The sequence below is a fragment of the Halichoeres trimaculatus genome, unplaced genomic scaffold (genome assembly GCF_033239565.1).
Source record: "Halichoeres trimaculatus isolate MK-OKI-2021-1 unplaced genomic scaffold, fHalTri1.1 fHalTri1_scaffold_6, whole genome shotgun sequence".
NCBI lineage: Eukaryota > Metazoa > Chordata > Actinopteri > Labriformes > Labridae > Halichoeres > Halichoeres trimaculatus.
The window spans coordinates 34356088-34376114 of NW_027437184.1; the positions used below are offsets into that span (position 1 = coordinate 34356088).

Consider the following 20027-nt stretch of genomic DNA (forward strand, 5'->3'; position numbering starts at 1 on the left):
CCTGTCGTGTGTTGTGTGTTTGGTCCCCTCATGTTCTTCCTCTAGTGTTAACTTGGTGTCAGCTTTCCTCCTAGAGTTTTGGTTTGTGGATTTTTAGATTTGTTTTGAGTTTTGGTTAATAAATCATTTTTTGTTGATTCTGCACATGGGTCCTCCACCTCCTTGTTTTTCCTGTATATTTACAGCACTTTCAGGACTTTAAATAGAATCATACCAAAATACTAGAGGGATGTTTTAAGGCTCTCAGATTAGAGGATACAGATCTGCAGGATGCTCTGAGATCTTGGCTGGTGACCAAAGAAAACTGTCCTTCACAACGATGCAGTCCACTTCTTTTCCTCTTTCTTTTTTTTCAACACATTCTTCTGTAGGAGGGTTTTCTGAATTCCTGCATCAATTCTCTCCATGTTTATTATGCTTTCCTTCTATTATTAGTATTCTGAGGCACCGTTAGAAAAAGGATCTACACCATTAGCATGACACGGTAAATCAGCCCAAAGTTTTTACCAGTAGTAAGAAACAGTGGGGGAAATAAGTATTGAATGTGTCAACTTTTTTCTCATCACATTTAATTCCAAATTTCTACCAGACATTGATATTAACTCAAATAATCCACACATGAAAAGAAATCACAACATTCAGGTCCATAAATAATGATCATGTGGAATTAAGTATGATAACACAGGAAAAAAGTATTGAACACGCTAACTGAGACTCATCTAATACTTAGTGGAGAAGCCTTTGTTTGCAATGACAGCTTCCAGAAGCTTCTTGTATGTTTTAACTAACCGCCCACACTGCTCAGGTGTGATTTTGACCCATTCCTCTGAATAGATTGTCTTTAAATCTGGGATATTCTTTGGTGCCCTCTGGTGAACCCTTTTCTTTACTTCTTTCCACAAATGTTCAATTGGATTGAAGTCAGGTGATTGACTAGGCCATTCTAACAGACTGATTTTCTTTTTTTGAAACCATTTCAGAGTCAACTTTGCCGTGTGCTTTGGATCGTTGTCCTGCTGGAAGGTCCAGCCACGTCTCATTTTCATCATCCTGGTGGATGGCAGCAGATTCAAATCAAGAATTTCCACATACATGGCTCCATTCATTGCTCCGTCAATTATATGAAGTTTGTCAATACCATGAGATGGGAAACAACCCCATGTCATGATGCTTCCACCTCCAAACTTCACTGTTGGTGTAGTGTTTTTGGGTGATGTGCAGTGCCATTTCTCCTCCAAACATGGTTTGTAGTATGACAGTCGGAAACTTGAATTTTGGTCTCATCTGACCAGACAACATTCTCCCAGTATTCTACAGGCTTGTCAAGATGATGTTTAGCAAACTTTGAACCAGCTTCAACATGCCTTTTCTTGAGAAATGGAGTCTTGCGGGCTGAGCAGGTGGAGTGCATTGCTTTTCATTTTCTCTGTAACAATTGTACCTGCTGCCTCCAAGTCTTACTGGAGCACTTTCAGGGTGGTCCTTGGCTCGTTGAGTACTCCTCTGACTATCTCTCTGACTCCCTGGTCAGAAATCTTGCAAGGAGCTCCTGTGCGTGGCCTGTTGATGGTAAGGTGGTGCTTCTTCCACTTGTGAATAATGGCCCCAACGGTGCTGACTGGAATATTCAGGTGCTTTGATATAAGTCTGTAACCAGTTCCATTCTGATGCGGAGCAACAATCAGGTTGTGAATGTCTTCAGAGAGCTCTTTGCCTTTACCTATCATGAGGTGTGTGGTATTTAACTGCTTGGTGAAAAAACAACCTTTTTTATAGGACCATCAATTTGCTCTGGCCCAGCTGATGTTGGTTTGCACTAACTGGAAGTTCAAGTAATAATTACTGACAGATTTCAGGTGGTATGGTGCATTTCCTTGCCAAAGTATACAGCCTTTCCATGGTGTGTTCAAAACTTTGTTTCTGTGTTATCGTACTTCATTCCACATAATCATTATTTATGGACTTGAATGTCATGATTTCTTTTCATGTGTGGATTATTTGAGTTAATACCAATGTCTGGTAGGAATTTCATTTGAATTGCAGCTTTGGAAAGAAATGTGATGAGAAAAAAGTTGACACGTTTAATACTTATTTCCCCCACTGTATATATTTACTCTTTAATTTCAAACGACCTGTTTGCACAGTCCTTTAAAGCTCCTCCTCTGTGTTTAGAGCTAATCCAATGTCACTGTGTTTTGTAACTCTATAGCACCTCTAAGAAGTCCTGGATTACCATGAAAAGGAAGACCTGATCCATATGATTGTTTCGACATGTAGCCGTCTCTGAAGTTCAGTTTATTTGCGTTACAGTTCAGAGTTTAAGTTGGATTTCTCTGGAGTGAAGCCAAGAATGCAAAGCTCAGAGCTCAGTCTGGCTGTGAATGTGAGATTTTAATCTTGAGCACAGCCTCCCCTGCTTAGTAACACCAATCCGCCTCTATTACATACACACCATACACATGTAAATAAACACACAGTGAGAGCCTCTTTACACGTTAGATATATGATTGTTTGAACAGACTGTTGTGCCAATCTGCTGGATTATTCAGAGGGTCTCCTCCCTGGGGTTTGTTCTGGAGCTGAGGCCATGGGAACACCACGAGACACGGTCATTGCTCTGTGCATGGTAAACATTTCACACGTCAGAGCAGCTCTGCTGTTAAATTCATTATTCCTCTGAACCAGGCGGCGTATGGCCCGCAGCGCTGGGATCCCGTCCAAACAATCATACATACGTTGATCGGAGCAGCGACAGCAGCTACATGTGAGTCCAGAAAAGGCCTGGGAGGCTTTGGAGTGAAGCGTATGCAGATTTACGCACACAGAGCTATGAATAATGTTAACGATCAGACAGATTAAACTGTAAACACAGATGTTAGAGAGCTCAGCGGCGTCATGAGTCTATAGGGTGAGGAGGTGAGGCTGGATGGACAGGTTCTCTGGTTTCCAGGTCACTGACAGCACAGTGTATTAATGTAAACATCACTTCATGTTGTTGACTCTAGGGGCGTGTTGTTCACTATGCTTCCTGAGGATCTGACAACATGTTAGTTTAAACTTAGACGCTGAGGGGGACTGAGACCTGCTGCAGTTAGCTGTCAGACTGAATGCGGGTGGAGTGATTGTTTGAGAGTAAACACACAGAGAGGAGCAGTTTGTGTTGTACAATGACAGAAAGTGACTCCATGTTTGTTTAAAGACCGTCTCTCTTCTTCTTCTAATAAGTAAACACTCGTCTCTCTGTGTTTAAGCCGTCTGTGTTCCCCTCCAGTCTGTCCTGTGTCATTAAAACCATCGCACTCAATAATCACTGAGACAAAACATTCAAATATTTATCAGCAGACACAAACACACTGTATAACAGTTAAAAGCTTGAGTGGCAGATATTCGCTCTAGTCGAACACTGATGAAACAAAAGCCTCACTTCCACCAAGCAGTTCAGTTTGGTTTGTCTTGGTACGGCGTTTCCATTGACTGAAACCAGGACAGGTCCCCAAATTACCGACCTGTACCGTCCCACTTTTTTGTACCCTTCTGTTGGGGTACCAGACATTCTAATTCGACCCCATAGCCAAAACCATTGCAGTCCGTTGACTGGTTGAAAGAATCACCACTTCCTGTGCAACAGTGGTAATAAAGAAGAACACATAAACGTTTTATAACAGAGTCAAATGTAAATCACAAAGAAGGCAAGTTGCTGGATGTTTTCCACCATTGCTTTCTTCTTTGCTGGATTTATTGGCAGGATTTACCATGCTATTGCGTAGCTGACGCTGGTAGCACACATTGGTTTATACGTCGCTTACCAAGAAGGGTCATGGTTGGCTAAGGAAACAAAAACATGGTCAGGCTTTACCGATCCAACCCGTACCAAACTGAACTGATCCGTAACGGACTGCTAGGGTAGAAAGGGTTTTTGATTATCATTACTGCTGTGTGTTGCTAACCTGATATGCCAGACGGACATTGTCATATGCCCACCACAGAAATATTTCACTTGTCCATCTGGGTAGTAGCTTTTCAGATTTGTTTTCTTCAAAAAAATCCGCAGCTGATGATTGGACGACCGTTCTGATTGACACACTCACCACGGACCAATCCACATCAAGCCACGGTATGACGTAGCTTAAGTGCGCCACTGCTGAGAAACAATAGACGAACAAGAACTCGAGAAACAGCTGTGATAATGGTGTTAGACGACTGCTGCTGTTTTTGTAACGTTAACTTAAGAATCAAAGGAACGCTGACAAGTATGAAAGTTTGTGGACGTCACTTCCACTGCTCCCGCCTCTCTTCCCTGATTGGGCAGTTAAGAATTTAGCTGAGTGAATTCATTGGTCAATGGAGCCTTGCAAGATGGATCAGCAGGATTTCAGAAACTGAATCAGGCAGGTCCATCTGCTCTGCAAGGTTAATATGCTGTCCCAAATTTGGTAAAAAAATCTTGTTTTCATGTCTTCTGCTGTAAAACCTGTCTTGTAACATCTCAGGGTTCAAGGGGAGCAGGTTTTGGGTCTGGATCAGCAAACTGTAAATGTTCAGTTTCACGCCTCTTTTGAAGCAAGTCCACCCACACGACCCCTCCAAAGTATTATTCACAATTCCAACTCTGGGATCTTCAGGATCAGGAGTTCCCACACAAGAAAGGATGTATATATTCTCTTGACCTAGCTCTAGGTCTGCTGCAGGATCTCATTTACGGTGGAGGCACATGACTTCTTGCTCCAGACGTAGGCACCTAGGAAGTGTCCTCATCATACACCTCAACTGACTCCTTCTGATGCACAGAGGCAGCAGCTTTACACCCAGCTTCTTCCTAATGTCTGAGCTCCTGATCCTCCCTCCAAGGCTCGTCCCAGCTCTTCCTCAGAGGAAACTCTTTTCTGCTGCTTGAATCTGTGATCTCATTGTTTTTGGTCAGAACCCAGAGCTCATGACCAAAGGTGAGGGTTGGGATGTAGTTTCCCCTTTACCTTGAAGGTCCAGCACTGTGGTTGATCTCGTGATCCACTCAAGATCCAGACATACTGAAAACTCCTTCACTTTGGGCAAAGACTCATTATTCTTGAGATTATTGCTCATGCTTGTTTTTTATCTCATTTAGATCATTTTAAATTTATATTCACTGTCTCAGCAACGTGTCTTTGAATCACCTACGAGTGCTCCAGAATGCAGGAGGATCTGGAAAGTGTAATGTTAGACCCATCTCCAGGTCTTTACACAGGCTACCTGTTGAGTTTGATTGCTGCTCCTAAACTTTGGAATCTGAAGAGTTTGTGAATCTGAGAGCTGTGGGCACTCAGAGGTGGACTATTTTTTTATTATGTTATTGTGAAGCACTTGGTGAGACCTTTAGGGTCTGAAACCGTGACCTTTAGGGACTTGTTTTTCACAAAAAATAAAAAATAAAAAATTAGAACTTGTATCTGTGAGTTTTCATCACAACTTTCATCCACCTGTATTAAAACCAGAGTCAAGTTGAACTGAGACTTTTAACACCAAGAAGAGAGGTTGTTTTATTTTAGGATTAAAGTGATGTTCTATTCTATTCTATTCTATTCTATTCTATTCTATTCTATTCTATTCTATTCTTCATAAACAGGTGAACAGGTTGAGTTAGGACAGCCTACCTGAGCTTGCTGTTTTCTCGGCTGTAGCTGAAAGGAGCCGCGCGGCTGCTAAACGAGGATGGCGTTTTGATTACAGACTCTAAAGACGGGCTCTTCCTCATTAGGCTGGTGGGTTTGAGGTCTTCGCTGCACCCCGACAGCTTTTCTGAGAGGGCAGAGAACAGAGGCAGAGGAGGGTAAACACAGAGGTGAAGAGAGGAGAACAAACAGATGAGTTACTCTAACTCCATGTAAAGCAGGATTTGATAACTCCAACTGTTCACAGCTTTATAAAGAAGAAATGAGCTACATCAGAGTGTGGTTTAAACATGCAGGGTCAGGACATAAAAACAAACAACACATACCCTTAAATAAAATAGTAAATTAAATAAACAAAAATCTCTGTCTTCTTTGAACAAGCCTCTGCTGTCTATACTAAAGTGAACTCGAATAGTACTCTGCAGTCAAACTGGATTCTTGGAGGTGGCTTGTGGGGAAACACGATCAGATGCAGTCATACATCGTGATTTGATTTCAATCTCTCAGACTGATCAAACTAAGCAGGAAAATTAGTGGTCAAACCACAAAGCCCTCAGTCTCAGCTCTTCACTGACAGGATGAGGAAGAAAGCTCATCAGAAGCAGATCCTTCTCATCTGCTGATTTGAGCCTCCCAATAAATCCCAGCTGGCTATGAGGTTAGGATAGAAAGAGTAGAAAGACTCTGTTTCCCATGAGCACTATCACCCACTGCTGTAAAGATGTGACTGAGGTTTGCGTTTGTTTTGGACACAAATAATAAAAGCAAAAACCAAGATAATATAAGGAGGACCAGTTTTAACTTGACTACTGTGCCAACTTTTTGCCAGCAGTCACAGGCAAACTGCCATGAAGACGGGCATTTTACCAAGACGTGTTTTAGGCCCTGTTTACACGACAACGTTTCATCTGAAAACGCTGAAACACAATGAAAATGCAGTGAAAAAAAATCTGCGTTTACACTGAAAAGCTGAGGGACTGAAAACGCTGTGGTAAGCATGCCAGGCCTGTAGGTGGTGTTATAACTGTCTTGTCCAGAAGGCGCTTTTGCTAGACCCTTACTGAAGTAGAGTTGAGCCGATCATCTGGTGTATTGGGGAATACTAAGAGCAAAAGTGGAGCAACAGATGCTCATTTTGTTGAAAGACAGTCAGCAGATTCAGCAGATCGAGCAGCTCAAGCACAACATGGTTGTCTGCAATGATCGTAACAACGATACTGTTGTCCTGTTGTATGCGCTCGCGAGAAGCAGAGTGTGACGTCAGCATTTTCACTGAAAAGGCCTTCTTACTGTTTAAACGGCAACAATGTCGGCAGCGTTTCAGAAAAATCCCACTCTGGTGGTTGTTTTCAAAAGTTTGCATTTTAGGTTGGCTGAAACACTGTTTCCGTGTAAAAGCGAGGCTAAGACGTAACAAAACTTCTGTGTTTCACCCGAAAACTGTCCTGTAAACAGCTCCTTAGTTTTGGAAAATAATGGACATCTGGTCTTGTTTTAAAAACAATTTTTCTAGGACAACTTTTACCGGATTCAACGTGATGAGGTAAGGTATTTATCAACAATTATGGGAGGTGCTGTTTGAAACGTGACAACAAGCAAACTTTGTACCGTAGTTTAGTAGCTAGCTGTATTTAGCGTTATTCACAGCCTTTGCTGTGAGACATGTCTGTAATGTGTAACGTTAGTGATCCTGGTTATGTCCTGCCAGTCATCTACCAAGCAGAGCTAACGTAACCTCACTCTTCATTTCATTGATAGACTCTCAAGTTTGAACAGACCACTGCAGAATAACTGCTGTTTTGGCTTGTGCTCTATCACTCTCCTATTTATCTTTCTTCTGCCTTTCTGTCCTTTTGCTGTCTGACAGTTAGGCTCCTGTGTCCACCATCACTACAAAATTAATCACAGAAATTGTTTTTAGCAGAGAAAAACACAGATCTCTACTTCTAAACTTTGCCAGCTGGTGTGGTGTTGTCATAGAGACCTTGAAACTGGTCCTGTTCAACCCAATAAGGAGTATTGGCGCTGATAATCTCATTTCAAAGTGTGGATTACAGGCATCAAGAAAGGAGACTTTTCCAAGATCACTTTCAAACTCCTGACACCCCCTTTTAAACATGTGGCCAAAAATGTGAATAATTCAGTGATTCATAAAGAGAATCAAATGTTTGTCAGTCTTTCTTTCCAATGCTCAATGCTTCAGTGTAACATCATATTTCATATTCAGCTCTGGAGGAAAAACATCTGTTTTCTGTGGAAACAGTTTCCAATTTATGCCCCATCAGAATGAAATCATAAAACTTCCCACAAGAAATCTTCAGCAGCAGTCACATGCTCCTGTCTCTGAAGCTGACTCATTATGGGACGAAGGCACGCTTGTTTTAGTTTGACTGCTACAGCTGATTTGTTTAAACAGACATTCATTCATCTTTTATTTATCCTCTTTATCCTGTTTATTCAAACCTCTTTTTGTTTCACTTACCAAACTGATGCAAGAATTCCCCATGGTTGATTCTTTTCTCCAGACTCTTTGAAAGAGGCTTTATGAACGTCTGCCTCTGAAAGATCAGAACACAGAACAGGAAGCTCAGCATGTCAGAGCTGGAGAGGAATTAACCTATACTCATCGTGTTTGATATTTTAAAAAAGACTGAAGGTAAACCTGGATAGGAGAGACAGCAGCAGCAGGTGCAGTGCGTACAGGGATCCCGCTCAGTGGGCTTCTTTGGGAGGAATGCATCTGAACTGTGTGGGCTGGTCCATCTGAAAAATCAGATGATAAAACCACTGAAAACTGAACCAGAGTATCACACACAGTTTAAGAATTAAACAAAGAGCCTTTAAGCAGCTGAATGTGGACGTACATGGTTAAAGCAATAAAAGGTAAACAGAAAGTGACTCCTAACATGATGTTAGTAAAGCTAAAAGAAAACAAACCCAGCATCTCAAACCAGGATTGTTCATGTAAGTGTATCACTGCTTGAACTCACGCTCACATGTGGTAACGCTGCCATGAATTTTGTCGTATACAGATTTATTTCTTAAATTTTATCATCTCTTAAACAGCTCTGAACATAAAGAGAAGAGCCAGCTGCCAACCACTATGACCTCAAGATTCACCTCTGCTGTTCTGGTTGTTACCAAAGGGGTGCCCCAAGGCTCAGTCCTGGGACCCATTTTATTTTCAATTTACATCAACAGTCTGTGTGCAAATGTGTCAAATGTATTTTACCACTTTTATGCAGATGACACCATTATTTATTACTGTTCATCCTCACTCACTCAGGCTTTTGAGTTTTAACAAGCTGCTTTTAATGCTGTTCAGTCTCGTCTGAGGACTTTGAAACTGGTTTTAAACACACAAAAAACTAAGCTCATGGTCTTCTCTAACTCATGTGAGTTTCAAGTGGATATTCCAACTCTTGTAACTCAACAGGGAAGTCCTATAGAGCTGGTCTCTAATCATAAGTATTTGGGGTTTCTTTTGGACTGTGAGCTTTCTTTATAGGATCACATAGCAGGCTTGGTCACCAAACTCAGGGTGAAACTCGGGTTCTTCTATCGAAACAGATCCTGTTTTTCACTAAGAGCTCGTAAACTGCTTGTGTCTGCCACATTTCTTCCTTTAATTGATTATGGTGATGTGTTGTATATGGGGGCTTCACTGAAATGTCTTCAGTCCATAAATACTGTTTATCACACCGCCTTAAGGTTTGTCACCGGTGATGGTCGTCTCACGCATCATTGTGACTTGTTCATTAAATCTGTTTTGCCTTCTTTGAGTGCGCGCAGGTACACGCACTGGCTTACCTTGATTTATAAAGCTCTCCTTGGCTTGGTTCCCTCCTGTTTAACGTCTTTTCTTCAGAGAACTCAAGCCGCTATTCCTTAAGGTCGTGTGACATTGTCTACCTCTCTGTTCCTCGTGTCAGAACTGAGTTTGGGAAGAGAGCGTTTAGCCTTGCACTCACAAAAATATGTATATCTCAAGTTATTGTACTTTGTCTCTTTTAATGTTTTTTCATGACGTGTGCTGCTGACCTCTTGGCTAGGTCACCCTTGTGGCCAGGTCTCAACGGGTTTTCATCTGGTTAAATAAAGGTTTATATAAGATCAGTCAGTATTAGTGAAACTGAGCGTTATCTTCACACAGCTGGGCGTCAGAGCTGTCAAATGAAAATAAAGACTCCATTTCCCATGAGCACCATCACCCACTGTCATAAAAGTGTGACTATTACCAAGGTGCATTTGTTTTGGAGAACAGATCTTTTAACTCTGCTTTTCTTTGTTTAAGACTACTTTTCCCAGGATGTAAAGCAACAAGATACTGTATCTATTTGTAGTTTGAAAGGTGACAACAATCAAACTTTGTAAGCTCAGTTTGTAGTTTAGTGTCCAGAAGGTGAGGAGACTGTTGAGTGTTACTCACAACCCGGTGCTCTGAGATGTGTTACAAGCTCAGGGTCCAACATTACTATAAAATTAATCCAAGAAATCTTTCTTAGCAGAGAAAAAAAATGCAGATCTCTTTTCTCTCTGATGAACTTTGCAGGTCAGCTTAGTGTCACCAAAGAGACTTTTCGGTCTGTGTACTGGAAATTGATTTATGTTATTTGACTTGTCCACAGACATTAGGAAAAAGCATTTAGAAATAACCAGTTTTGGCACTTCTGATTTCCTTTTCAATAAAATTAGTGTATTCAAGTGGAATATAAACAGGCAAATATATAAAAAGTGAGACTATTACATATCACTTATAAATGTCCTCACATGGCCTTTAATGAGATCCAACAAGCTTAACAGGACAAGATGGCCACTCTGTTCAGATTTTTCTTTTTTTTTTCTGTAGCTCAACTGATTTTTATTTTGTTTTGTTTCATCCAGGGTGCACTTGGTTGATCAAATGCTAACTGAAAGCTGAACATTTGTGGTCAGTGTTTGGGTCTTGCTGTAGGGGTTTTTTGGACTCTGATACTTAAAAAAACAGGCTTTGGTGGAAAAATGCAAACACAGTAGAAAGCAGTCCTGCTCTTGTTATGCCATGCTCACTTTCCAGTTTTTATATCCCATAGTTTCAAACATAGGGTGTCCATAAAATCTCTTTATAAAAAGACAAAACAAAAAAACAAAACAAATCAAATGAACAGACAGATATGTGGAAACTGATAGAAAATGAGGAGTAGATATTCAATTTTTTTCAAATTGATTTGACACACCTCTGTATGGGCACCAGTAGTTGCATGAAGCACATCAAGATGATACTCAGTGTCTTGTGGTGTTGCCTGTAGCATAGCCTCATCACTGGTGGCTTTACTGAGCTTTAGCTTTAGACCAGTGATGTCCTCTATCTTTGTTAAATACATATCTTTAACATAATCCAGTAGTTTCTCTGACTGTATCTGATTCTGTTTCAATAAACTATGACACACATTGAGCCGTCTCTTGAGGAGCAGACATTTGTTGACATTTGTGTCCTTATCAACAGGACACCTGGAATACACAAAGGTAATGTGATTAAAAACTGTGATAACAACTGAGAACATAAAAAAAATCTGATTCAGATATCCCATCAATTACCTTTGTAATATTAGGGATGAGTATCGAATCAGGTACTTTTATAGGTACCAACCGAATTTCAAAAAATCAAAAGGTACCATGTTTAGGTACCTAAATGCATCCTTGTGACTGTGAGGGAGTGGAGGAGTATGCGATTATCCATGCCAGACATGAACACAGGACTACAAGGTTATATACTCAAGAACAGATATTTTAAATTGAAAAAAAGACCATTTTATTATTAAACACTTTGATATTATTTGCCACATGAACTAAAATAAGTACCGAAAATTGAAACCGTTGAGTACTGGTACCGATAGCCAGGTACCGGGCATCGCTACCGTATCGTTCCAAATGTGAAAAGTACCCATCTCTATGTAATATTATTTTGAATTGTAAAGAGACTTTATGGACACTCTGTATGTTTGAAACATGCACAGAACCTGTGAGACAAACTGTTTCCAATGAGCTGCTGTAACTGCATCTGTTTAAGAAACGTACCCACCTCTTCGTTAACATATCTATCAACCTCATATTTTATGAGAGGGTTAAAGTTAAGGTTAAAATAGATTAAATAAAACCTCCATCCTGTCTGCGGTCAGTAAAGGTCCAACAGTTCTGCCCAGCTACACACAACTTCTCTGCATGCAAATGACAGGTATGCACGCTGTAGATCTCACCAGCTGTTGTCCTCTATTGTTACATGCTGCTCTGCTGGGATTTCTGTGTGTGTGTGTGTGTGTGTGTGTGTGTGTGTGTGTATTCAGGTGCTCGATGCTCACTCTGTCCCGTATCAAAGGACTTTATGAGGGATTTGACAGTAGCTCCGGGCTCCGAGTCGGTATCTCCGCTGGCATCTGTGGGCGGGGTCGGGATCATGGGGATGCCGCACCAGTGGCGGCTGATATCGGAGTCGGACGCTCTCACCTCATCACTCTGGGACCTGACAGACACAATGGAGAGGGGTTGCTGTGTAGAGACATATACAGAATACACACCAGAGGAGATCAGACACAAAGCCCTCACACTGACATTCACTTCACCTGATGACCTCACAGAGTGGTCATGTGGCCTGGGTTAAACTTTGAGCTGGTCAATAACCAGTGAGAAGGTCAAAATCTATAACTCCACTTACAACACTTTAACTCTTTGCCCTGCGTTGAACTTTGTCCTGATGGTTGTAGACTGAAGGGATTTGGACTATCTTATCAGTGAATGACTGATCCAGAACCTTCTTTCATTGCACTCATTTCACCTCCAGAGAAGAACAGACGCTGAGAGAGACACAGCCAGAGTGGGACTGGTGCAGTTTCATTTTATTCATCTGTTCAATGAACAACAGTCAAACAATCATACATTACACTTCAATGTATTCCTTCACAGGCATACACACAGTCACATGACGTTCACGTCTTTCTTTGCAGAATAAATAAACAGCACATTCAGCGTAACGTTCATTAAAGGGCTTTACTAAAGACAGGAAATGATCTAGCACACTGCTCTCATCGCTTCTTTTTTCTCAACGTGTCCATATGTTAACATTTTATGTACCAGTGTCTAAATACCTGGTGTACAAATATGGCTTTAAATAAAAAATGGAATAATTTGTAGAAACAGGATTTGGAGAATAACCTGAGATCCCAGAATATGTTCCTACACTACAGTGATACAGATTACTGTTTGAGTTTGGCTCAAAGATGAAATTAGTGACGTTTAGTGAAACTTTAAGGATCTGGTTTATTATTAAAAATAACGCTGAAAAATCTCTGCAAATGTCCAAACACCCCATACTACGTTAGTCTATGTGGTTACCTGTTTATGACGTTTTCATCTCACAGTGGTGCCTTACAGGAGAACATGAAACCCAGAAACACAGAGCTCTCGGTCTTTGTGTTAAACTGGACCAACAACCTTTTGGTTCATCTGAGGAGGGCACAGGTTTACTTTGAGGTACAGCTGTCTGTGTTCTGACGTCTAATTTTGGCAGTGATAAGGAGAAGTTAAAAATGGCTTTCATCAAAATCAACCTCTTTTTGTTTTGTTTTGTTTTTATAGACCAGTAGAAAGAAATAATACTCTGTAAAGTTAAAAAGCTGTTCTGTAACCATCAAAAATAAGATACAAATAGAAAAAGAGCAGAAAGTGTGTTCACATGGATGTCACCCGTATATATCAGAATTATGTGTTTGACAGTGCCCCCTACTGGCTGAATGTGACACTGTACGGTTCCAGCTTCAGGACCAAGCAGAAACTTAAATCTCAAGGTGGATTTTTGTAAATCCTTAGCCTCAGAGCATCAATGCCTAAGTCATGTTTCAAAGTTTCCAGAAATAAAAAAAAGTCATTTTATATGTATATTAATATACGCATTCTTGTTACTATTTATATTCTTATTTTTTGTACAATCTACACTACAGGCCAAAAGTTTGGGAGCAACTTTAAAGGTTTTGTTCACAATGCCTTTTTGAAAACCAGCATGAGTTGTCTGTACATTTGTATTCAGGGATGTATTTACAGCATGATCAGACTTTGCTCTCACTAATATGAACCATTTTCCTCAGTTTACCTTTAGGTATGAATTGATGTTACCAGACCATTGCTGAATAAATACCAACCCCAGGAAAGAAGATCAAATGATTAGGGTCGAGAAGAGATTCAAGAGTCACAACTTCAGTGTGATAATAATAATAATAAAAAAATAATTATCACAGTTTACATTATTCATTTTAACTTTATGGCTTTTGAGAGTCTGGATAAAAAATCCTTGTTTGAAGTAAAGAGTGTCATGAAGGAGGAACAGTATCGCTCCATCTACAGCATCATGCAGTTCCATCTTGACTAAGACTTGAGGGATTCTGCCAAGCTCTGCCAGGGTTACCATGACAGAAAAAGAAGAGGGAGGTGTTCTCCAAAAGATGATATGACCCCCTCAGTCTCCTGATCTCTCTTCAGTTGAGCTTGTGTGGGATGGAAAGCAGGTCTCACAAATCAGCCGTCTCTTACTGATGAACTTAAAAGCACTTGGGATGTAATTCTTGGCACATACCTTAAAAACTTCTGCAATAAATGCCTCGTATATGCTATGCTATTGCTTAAGCCACAGGAGGTCATTTCAAAGAAAACAAAGTCTAATGGTATGGACACGAATTTGCACTGAGATTACATACAAAGTCAATGCAAAGTTGCGTTTAGATGCTGATTTGCCCCAGATGGTGAGTTTGACGCGTTTGGGGCGTTTGTGCGTTTGGGCGTCAGACGCTTAAACGCGCAAGTTGAAAATATTGAACTTTTGACGCAAATTTGTATGAGGCTGTGCCGCAGCAGCCAATCAGTGATGACATTCCCCCACTACATCATTGATTTGATGACGCTGGGGGGGAACTGCCACCTGCTCTGACTCCAACCCCGCCAGAAGATGGAGGAGAAAATAATCTGTGCGATGTGTCGTTATCCAGAGTTATACGGTACGACGTGTGTACTCTACAAAGACCGGAAAAAAAGGAGCAGGCTTGGGTGAAAGTCGCTGAGGAGACAGGTTTTGAAGGTAAGTTCTGTAAATATTAGTTTCCAGCTGGATTTGCCTGCACGGGCTATCCCTGAGTCTGACTGTGTTTTCCTCAGTGGAGTTTTGAGCCTGATAGAGAGGAGGAAGGAGCGGGGCAGGGGCAGAGCCAGAGAAAAGATGGAAGTTCTCTGTGGTCCTCTCTTTCCTCCACCCCTTCATTATCCCCAGGGAGACCTCCAGGAACATGGGTCGGGGGTTCGGGGGGTCAAGGATGAGGTGGCAGGGAACAGCCAAGCAGGGCCGGTGGATTACCAGGGAGCGGCAGCAGGCCTTGATTGTGATCTCCAAAGCTTTCACACACTCTCCTGTCCTGCTTTTGAAACTACAGCTCATTGTTTTTCAGATGCTCTTTTGGGCTTTCCATCTTTAAATGAGCGGGCTCTCTACTCCGCCAGCACAGTGATGCGCGTAAGCCCGTCAGCTAGTCAAAATAGTCCAACATCCAGACTTGGGGGGTTCACGTGGCATGTTACAGGCGTATATCTGATGGTTATAGTATAGTATAAATGTACTTGGATTAGTTACTCTCTATGTGACAATGAAACTTTGATTTTTTTTTTTTTTTTTTTTTTATTTAATTTTGCTTCCAAACTTTTGGCCTGTTGTGCATATTGTTATAAATGTTTACAACAAAAGATAAGGGCCATGTTAAAGGAAAAAATGTCAATTTTCCGAGCTCAATCCCATAACTTTATGAGAATTAACTCATTATCTTAGTCTATAGCAATAGACTAGCAATAGGCTAAAAGAAATGAAGTTAAAAAAATGCGAGATCACATATATAAAATGGTTATCATGACTCTCCACCTTTCCTGGGTGAAGTTATTTGATATTTTTGTGTCATATTTCATCCGTGCTACAATTTGCAAACGTTTTATCTGAACAAAAGCTGGCTCTACAAAGAGGCCAATGCAAGTTCCCGAGCACCAAGTATGGCTTGTTTTAAGGGAAATATGTTTGTGGCGTGCAGCATGTCTTGCTTTTTGTACAAGCAATGTTCTACTGATGGGCTATTGATCGGGGAAAGCTGAATCTGTGAATATTTTTCCAACTCAACAAGAGTTTTTTAAACAAAGCCACAATTTCTTAGCAAACATCATAAGTATAATTATACTTAATACTAATTCTTAACAATTATACAACTTTATTCTTGTAATTTTATGAGATTAATCTTTTAAATTAACTTTTTTTTTTCAACATGGCCCCAACCCCCCAGTGTAATTTCTAACTTAAATATTTTAAAGTGGACATATCATGCTTGTTTCTCCTTTTCACGATGCCAGACTAGGATGCCTGTAAAGCATTTCTGCCCTCAGTACAAGTCATTTAGTTCCTTCATTGCCCCACAATAGCGTTCTCAATATCCTCATTTTAGGCCATTCTGAAGATCCTGTTGAAACACTCCGTTTCGAGAACGACCTCCAGTAACCTCGCAACGTCACAGCCCTTTGTGCTCTGATTGGTCAGTTCTATCAGAGGGGCGGAGGGGGTAGAGCCAGGGAGCGGTTTTTGCAGCATGGCAGTATTTAAAAAATCGCCATATTGAATGGAGCAGACTGAGCGAGTTTGCTGTTTGCCAAAACTTCACCGTAAGGCATTGATAGCACTAATAAAATGGCAGAGTGTAGGATACGTCCTTTTGTATTGGACCCCGTCAGACCCGGACGGTTCTGCAGGAGGAAGAAAATCCACCTGGACACAGATCATCTCAGGACACTTCAGTGTGGTGAGTCAAACCGGTACTGTAACATGTATAGTTTATAGGTGGAAATATAGGCAGACTTCACCAATAAACTATTTCTATAACAGGGCTCCATCCTGCTCCTTCACTTTTCTCTGTCTGTTTTATCCATCATGCTGAAAGTGTAGTCTAAAGATCGCCTCTACTGTCAGTTCCTCGCTATGTTATTACCGCAGCATTATTGTGGTCCAGGTTCACAGTGCATGTCATAACTAGTGCAAATATCACAGTCTCACAAGTATTACGACGTCTGCTAAAACAACAGCGTTTTAACTGCTAATTCACCATGTAAAGCCGAGCTGCTCAGCAGAGCAGAGTCCCTGCATCCAGCACTCAGTCAGTCGGCTCTTGGTGGGTGTATCCCTCGGTGGCGGTTGTGTGACTAACTGACATCACAGAGGAGGAGCTGCTTTATCAGATTACTCCAATAAAAAGAAAGGATTCTCATGTTGTCATGAAGGTCGAAATCTCGAGGCCAAATGGCAATGACCTATTTTCAGAGGCATCAAATCTCGTTCTAGGATATCAGAAAAAATACAATATCTCATTTTCTGAAAATTTAAATCAGGGATTAGCATGATATGTCCCCTTAATTACATTTCGCTGGCTCAGGCAGTTATGCTATGAGGCTAAGGAAATGTCAGGATGGAGAGTAAAACTGGATTTAAAAGGATGTCACTGCAGGGAGCAAAAAGTGAAGTCCTTCTTGAGTCTTTGTCTGCGGGTGAATCCTGGTACGAAAAATGGCACAAACTGATTTTCTCTGACCTTACATTTTATAATGCATCATCATCCTCCATCCTGTGTTTCACTTTATTTCTACCAACCTCACCCTAAAAGGCACAAATCAGTTTCACACAGTATGAACAGGACTCTTTCTAACAGACGTCATTTTGTTTCCAACTGAGGCGGAGATTCTTTACACAGACAGAATACATTCATTGAGAAATAAAAAAAAAGATCTATTATAGCACAGAGAAAGAATCCACACTGTCACAAGACGGTGTACTGCATCTACACTGGTCACTGTGGGTTATAAAGAGACTGCTGTAACATAATTTAAACGACAGAGAAAGGTGATAAGTGCAAGGATAACACTGTCTTCACGTGGTGCTGAGGCCAGGGCGCTCCTCTAGTGCCCTTCCACCGCCGTCTTGGTATCAAAAGTGGCTCCGGTGCTTAATCTGGAAAGAGAAACAAGAGAGGGATGAACCACAGGATTAAACAAGAATAGATAAAAAATGTTTTAACACTTCATGTGTGTTTGATTTGAAGCAACAACTGAGAGCTTCTATTTGTTGTTATCATGAAGCAGACCTCTAGGCACTTCTGGACTATTAAGAACCGTGATCATGCACACCCGATTGGATTAATTAGATCACTTGGAGTTGATTAAATCACCCGTTGATGAAGATTCTATGCAAATGTATCTGTAACAGATGATGCATTGCATGAGTTTAATCCAGTCATGCCATGCACACCATCCTGCGTCTCACCAAAAACACTCAGAGGTTATTCATTCAAAGACCAGCAGGTGGCACCAGATACATCTACTTGAACATCAGGTTTAGAGGAGAAGGCAAAGCAAACCAAAGAGGAAAAAAAAAAGAGTCCTGAAAGTGCAGAAGGCCAGCGATGAGGACAGACAGACAGAGTCAGACAGGCCGAAGCAGCAACACGAAGCCAAACACAGAGAAAGAGGGTCAGTGGAGAGCAGCGGCAGCACACAGGGCAGGGAGAGGCAGCCAGCCGGGCTCAGAGAGGGCTGACGGGGCAGGGGGACTCACCTGGACTTTACAAAGAGAGGCTTGTCAGAAGGACATCTTTGACAGAGTCATCACAGGGAGCTGCTGCAGGTTGGAAGCGGACGCAGTGTAACAGCTAATCTTTGGGGAAAGTTCACTGATTTAGCCAAAAAATCTAAAACCAGTTACATAATTCTCTAAATCCACAGAGCCTGCATTCAATTTCAACATGTCATATTTGGTACTACACCAAATATGACCAATATTTCTTCTATAAAACTACTGGTGTGAGGTTGGTGAGGTGATATAGGAGCATATAGTGAAAACCATTCAGAGATCTTGAGCATTGCTTAAAGGATTAAACCGTGGCTGGGCACACGCGCTGCGCCCCTAATCCAATACTCTGCCACAGACAGAATCTGACCTGGCGTGATGATGTGATGGATAAACACACCACAGCATTTGCATGCTCATGAAACACTTATACACAGTATAAACACGCAAACCAGAGCAACACACGCTAAAGATACATCAATCACATCAGTGTGTTATTTCTTCACTGACCAGTCCTGGCGTCAGTGTTACATCTCACAAACTCTGATCATCTGATTTTCATGTTGTACCTTCTTATCTATGCATTAAAGTTTATGTCAACATGGATTGTGAGGTTTGAATGTCACTACAGGGCTTTGGTCAGTGTGGTAGGAGGAGATAGAGAGGGCAGCAGCTTAAAGGAGAGGAATACACAGAGGGAAATACTGCAGGAGACCGCTAATTTACCAACAGAGTCTGCCAAATCCCACAACTTAAACTCTGAACTCTGAGAGTTTAATCTGTTGAAATGCTACAAACTAAGCAATCACCAAAAAGCTCAGCTGATAACAGGAATTTTTGAAGCCTCTTAGTGAGCGATTCTCAGATTTTAGAGCTGAAGGTATAAAATGGATAAAACCCGGGCAGGGATGTGGCACGACTCTGGCAGGTATATCATCCACATGGTGTTCACAGAGAAAGAAACTGCAGCCCAGAGCTGAACAGGGGGAGTCGAGGGGTTTTAAGAGGAAGGGAGAACAGTGGAGGAGCACAGGGAGGACTGTACCTGACTCCCTGCAGGGACTCCAGGTCTGTGGAAAGTTTGGCACTGCGATCCTGCTCCTCCTGCAGCTGTCTTCTGAGTGTTCGCAGCTCCTGCTGAGCCTCCACCTTGATGTCGTTAGCCACCACCACCGCTGTCTGAAGGTCGGCCTGGAACCGACGCCACTCCTCTTTTTCCTCCTAAACACACAGATACAGATAGAGATACAGATAGAGATACAGATACTCTGAAAACTGTACAGGAAGGAGACAGAAGGAGGAGAGAGGCTGCTGTAAACAACAGGGTGAAAATACAGCATCGTTTTTTACTTAAAATGTGTCTTATTTGGTACAAATATTTCCCTGTAATGTGGTGAACAGACCTCTGAATATTCATTTAATATATTTCATTTCCTCAATATTAAAAAGTCTCTTATGTTTAATTAAAAAAAGTAAAGAAAATAACTTAAGCTGGACAAGAAGCATGAGCTGTAGATGCTGCATTTAAGACAAAATGTAAAAGTTTTGGAAGTTCCTCTTTGCCTTCTTGGCTCTTGAATCCCCTATGAGCAGATCGTTTTCATTAAACCAGTTTCCACATTTGATTTGCCTGCAGTGACAGCTTTGGTCAGAACGACAGACTGTAAAAAAATTGACGTCATCTTGCTCGGGTCACGGTGAGGTCACCACAAAAACTG

At 41.4% G+C, this 20027-nt stretch overlaps 1 protein-coding gene across 3 annotated transcripts in view; it reads right to left on the reverse strand.

Moving 5' to 3' along the window:
* specc1 (sperm antigen with calponin homology and coiled-coil domains 1) overlaps positions 1 to 20027 on the reverse strand; it is a 168045-nt gene that overhangs the window by 48903 nt on the left and 99115 nt on the right. For all 3 annotated transcript variants that reach the window (XM_074671964.1, XM_074671965.1, XM_074671966.1), the window contains 5 exons: positions 19355 to 19530; positions 11987 to 12147; positions 8311 to 8411; positions 8131 to 8206; positions 5631 to 5775 (listed from right to left, as the gene is read on the reverse strand). In XM_074671964.1, the coding sequence (XP_074528065.1) occupies positions 5631 to 5775; positions 8131 to 8206; positions 8311 to 8411; positions 11987 to 12147; positions 19355 to 19530 (659 nt within the window). The remainder of the gene's footprint in view (positions 1 to 5630; positions 5776 to 8130; positions 8207 to 8310; positions 8412 to 11986; positions 12148 to 19354; positions 19531 to 20027) is intronic.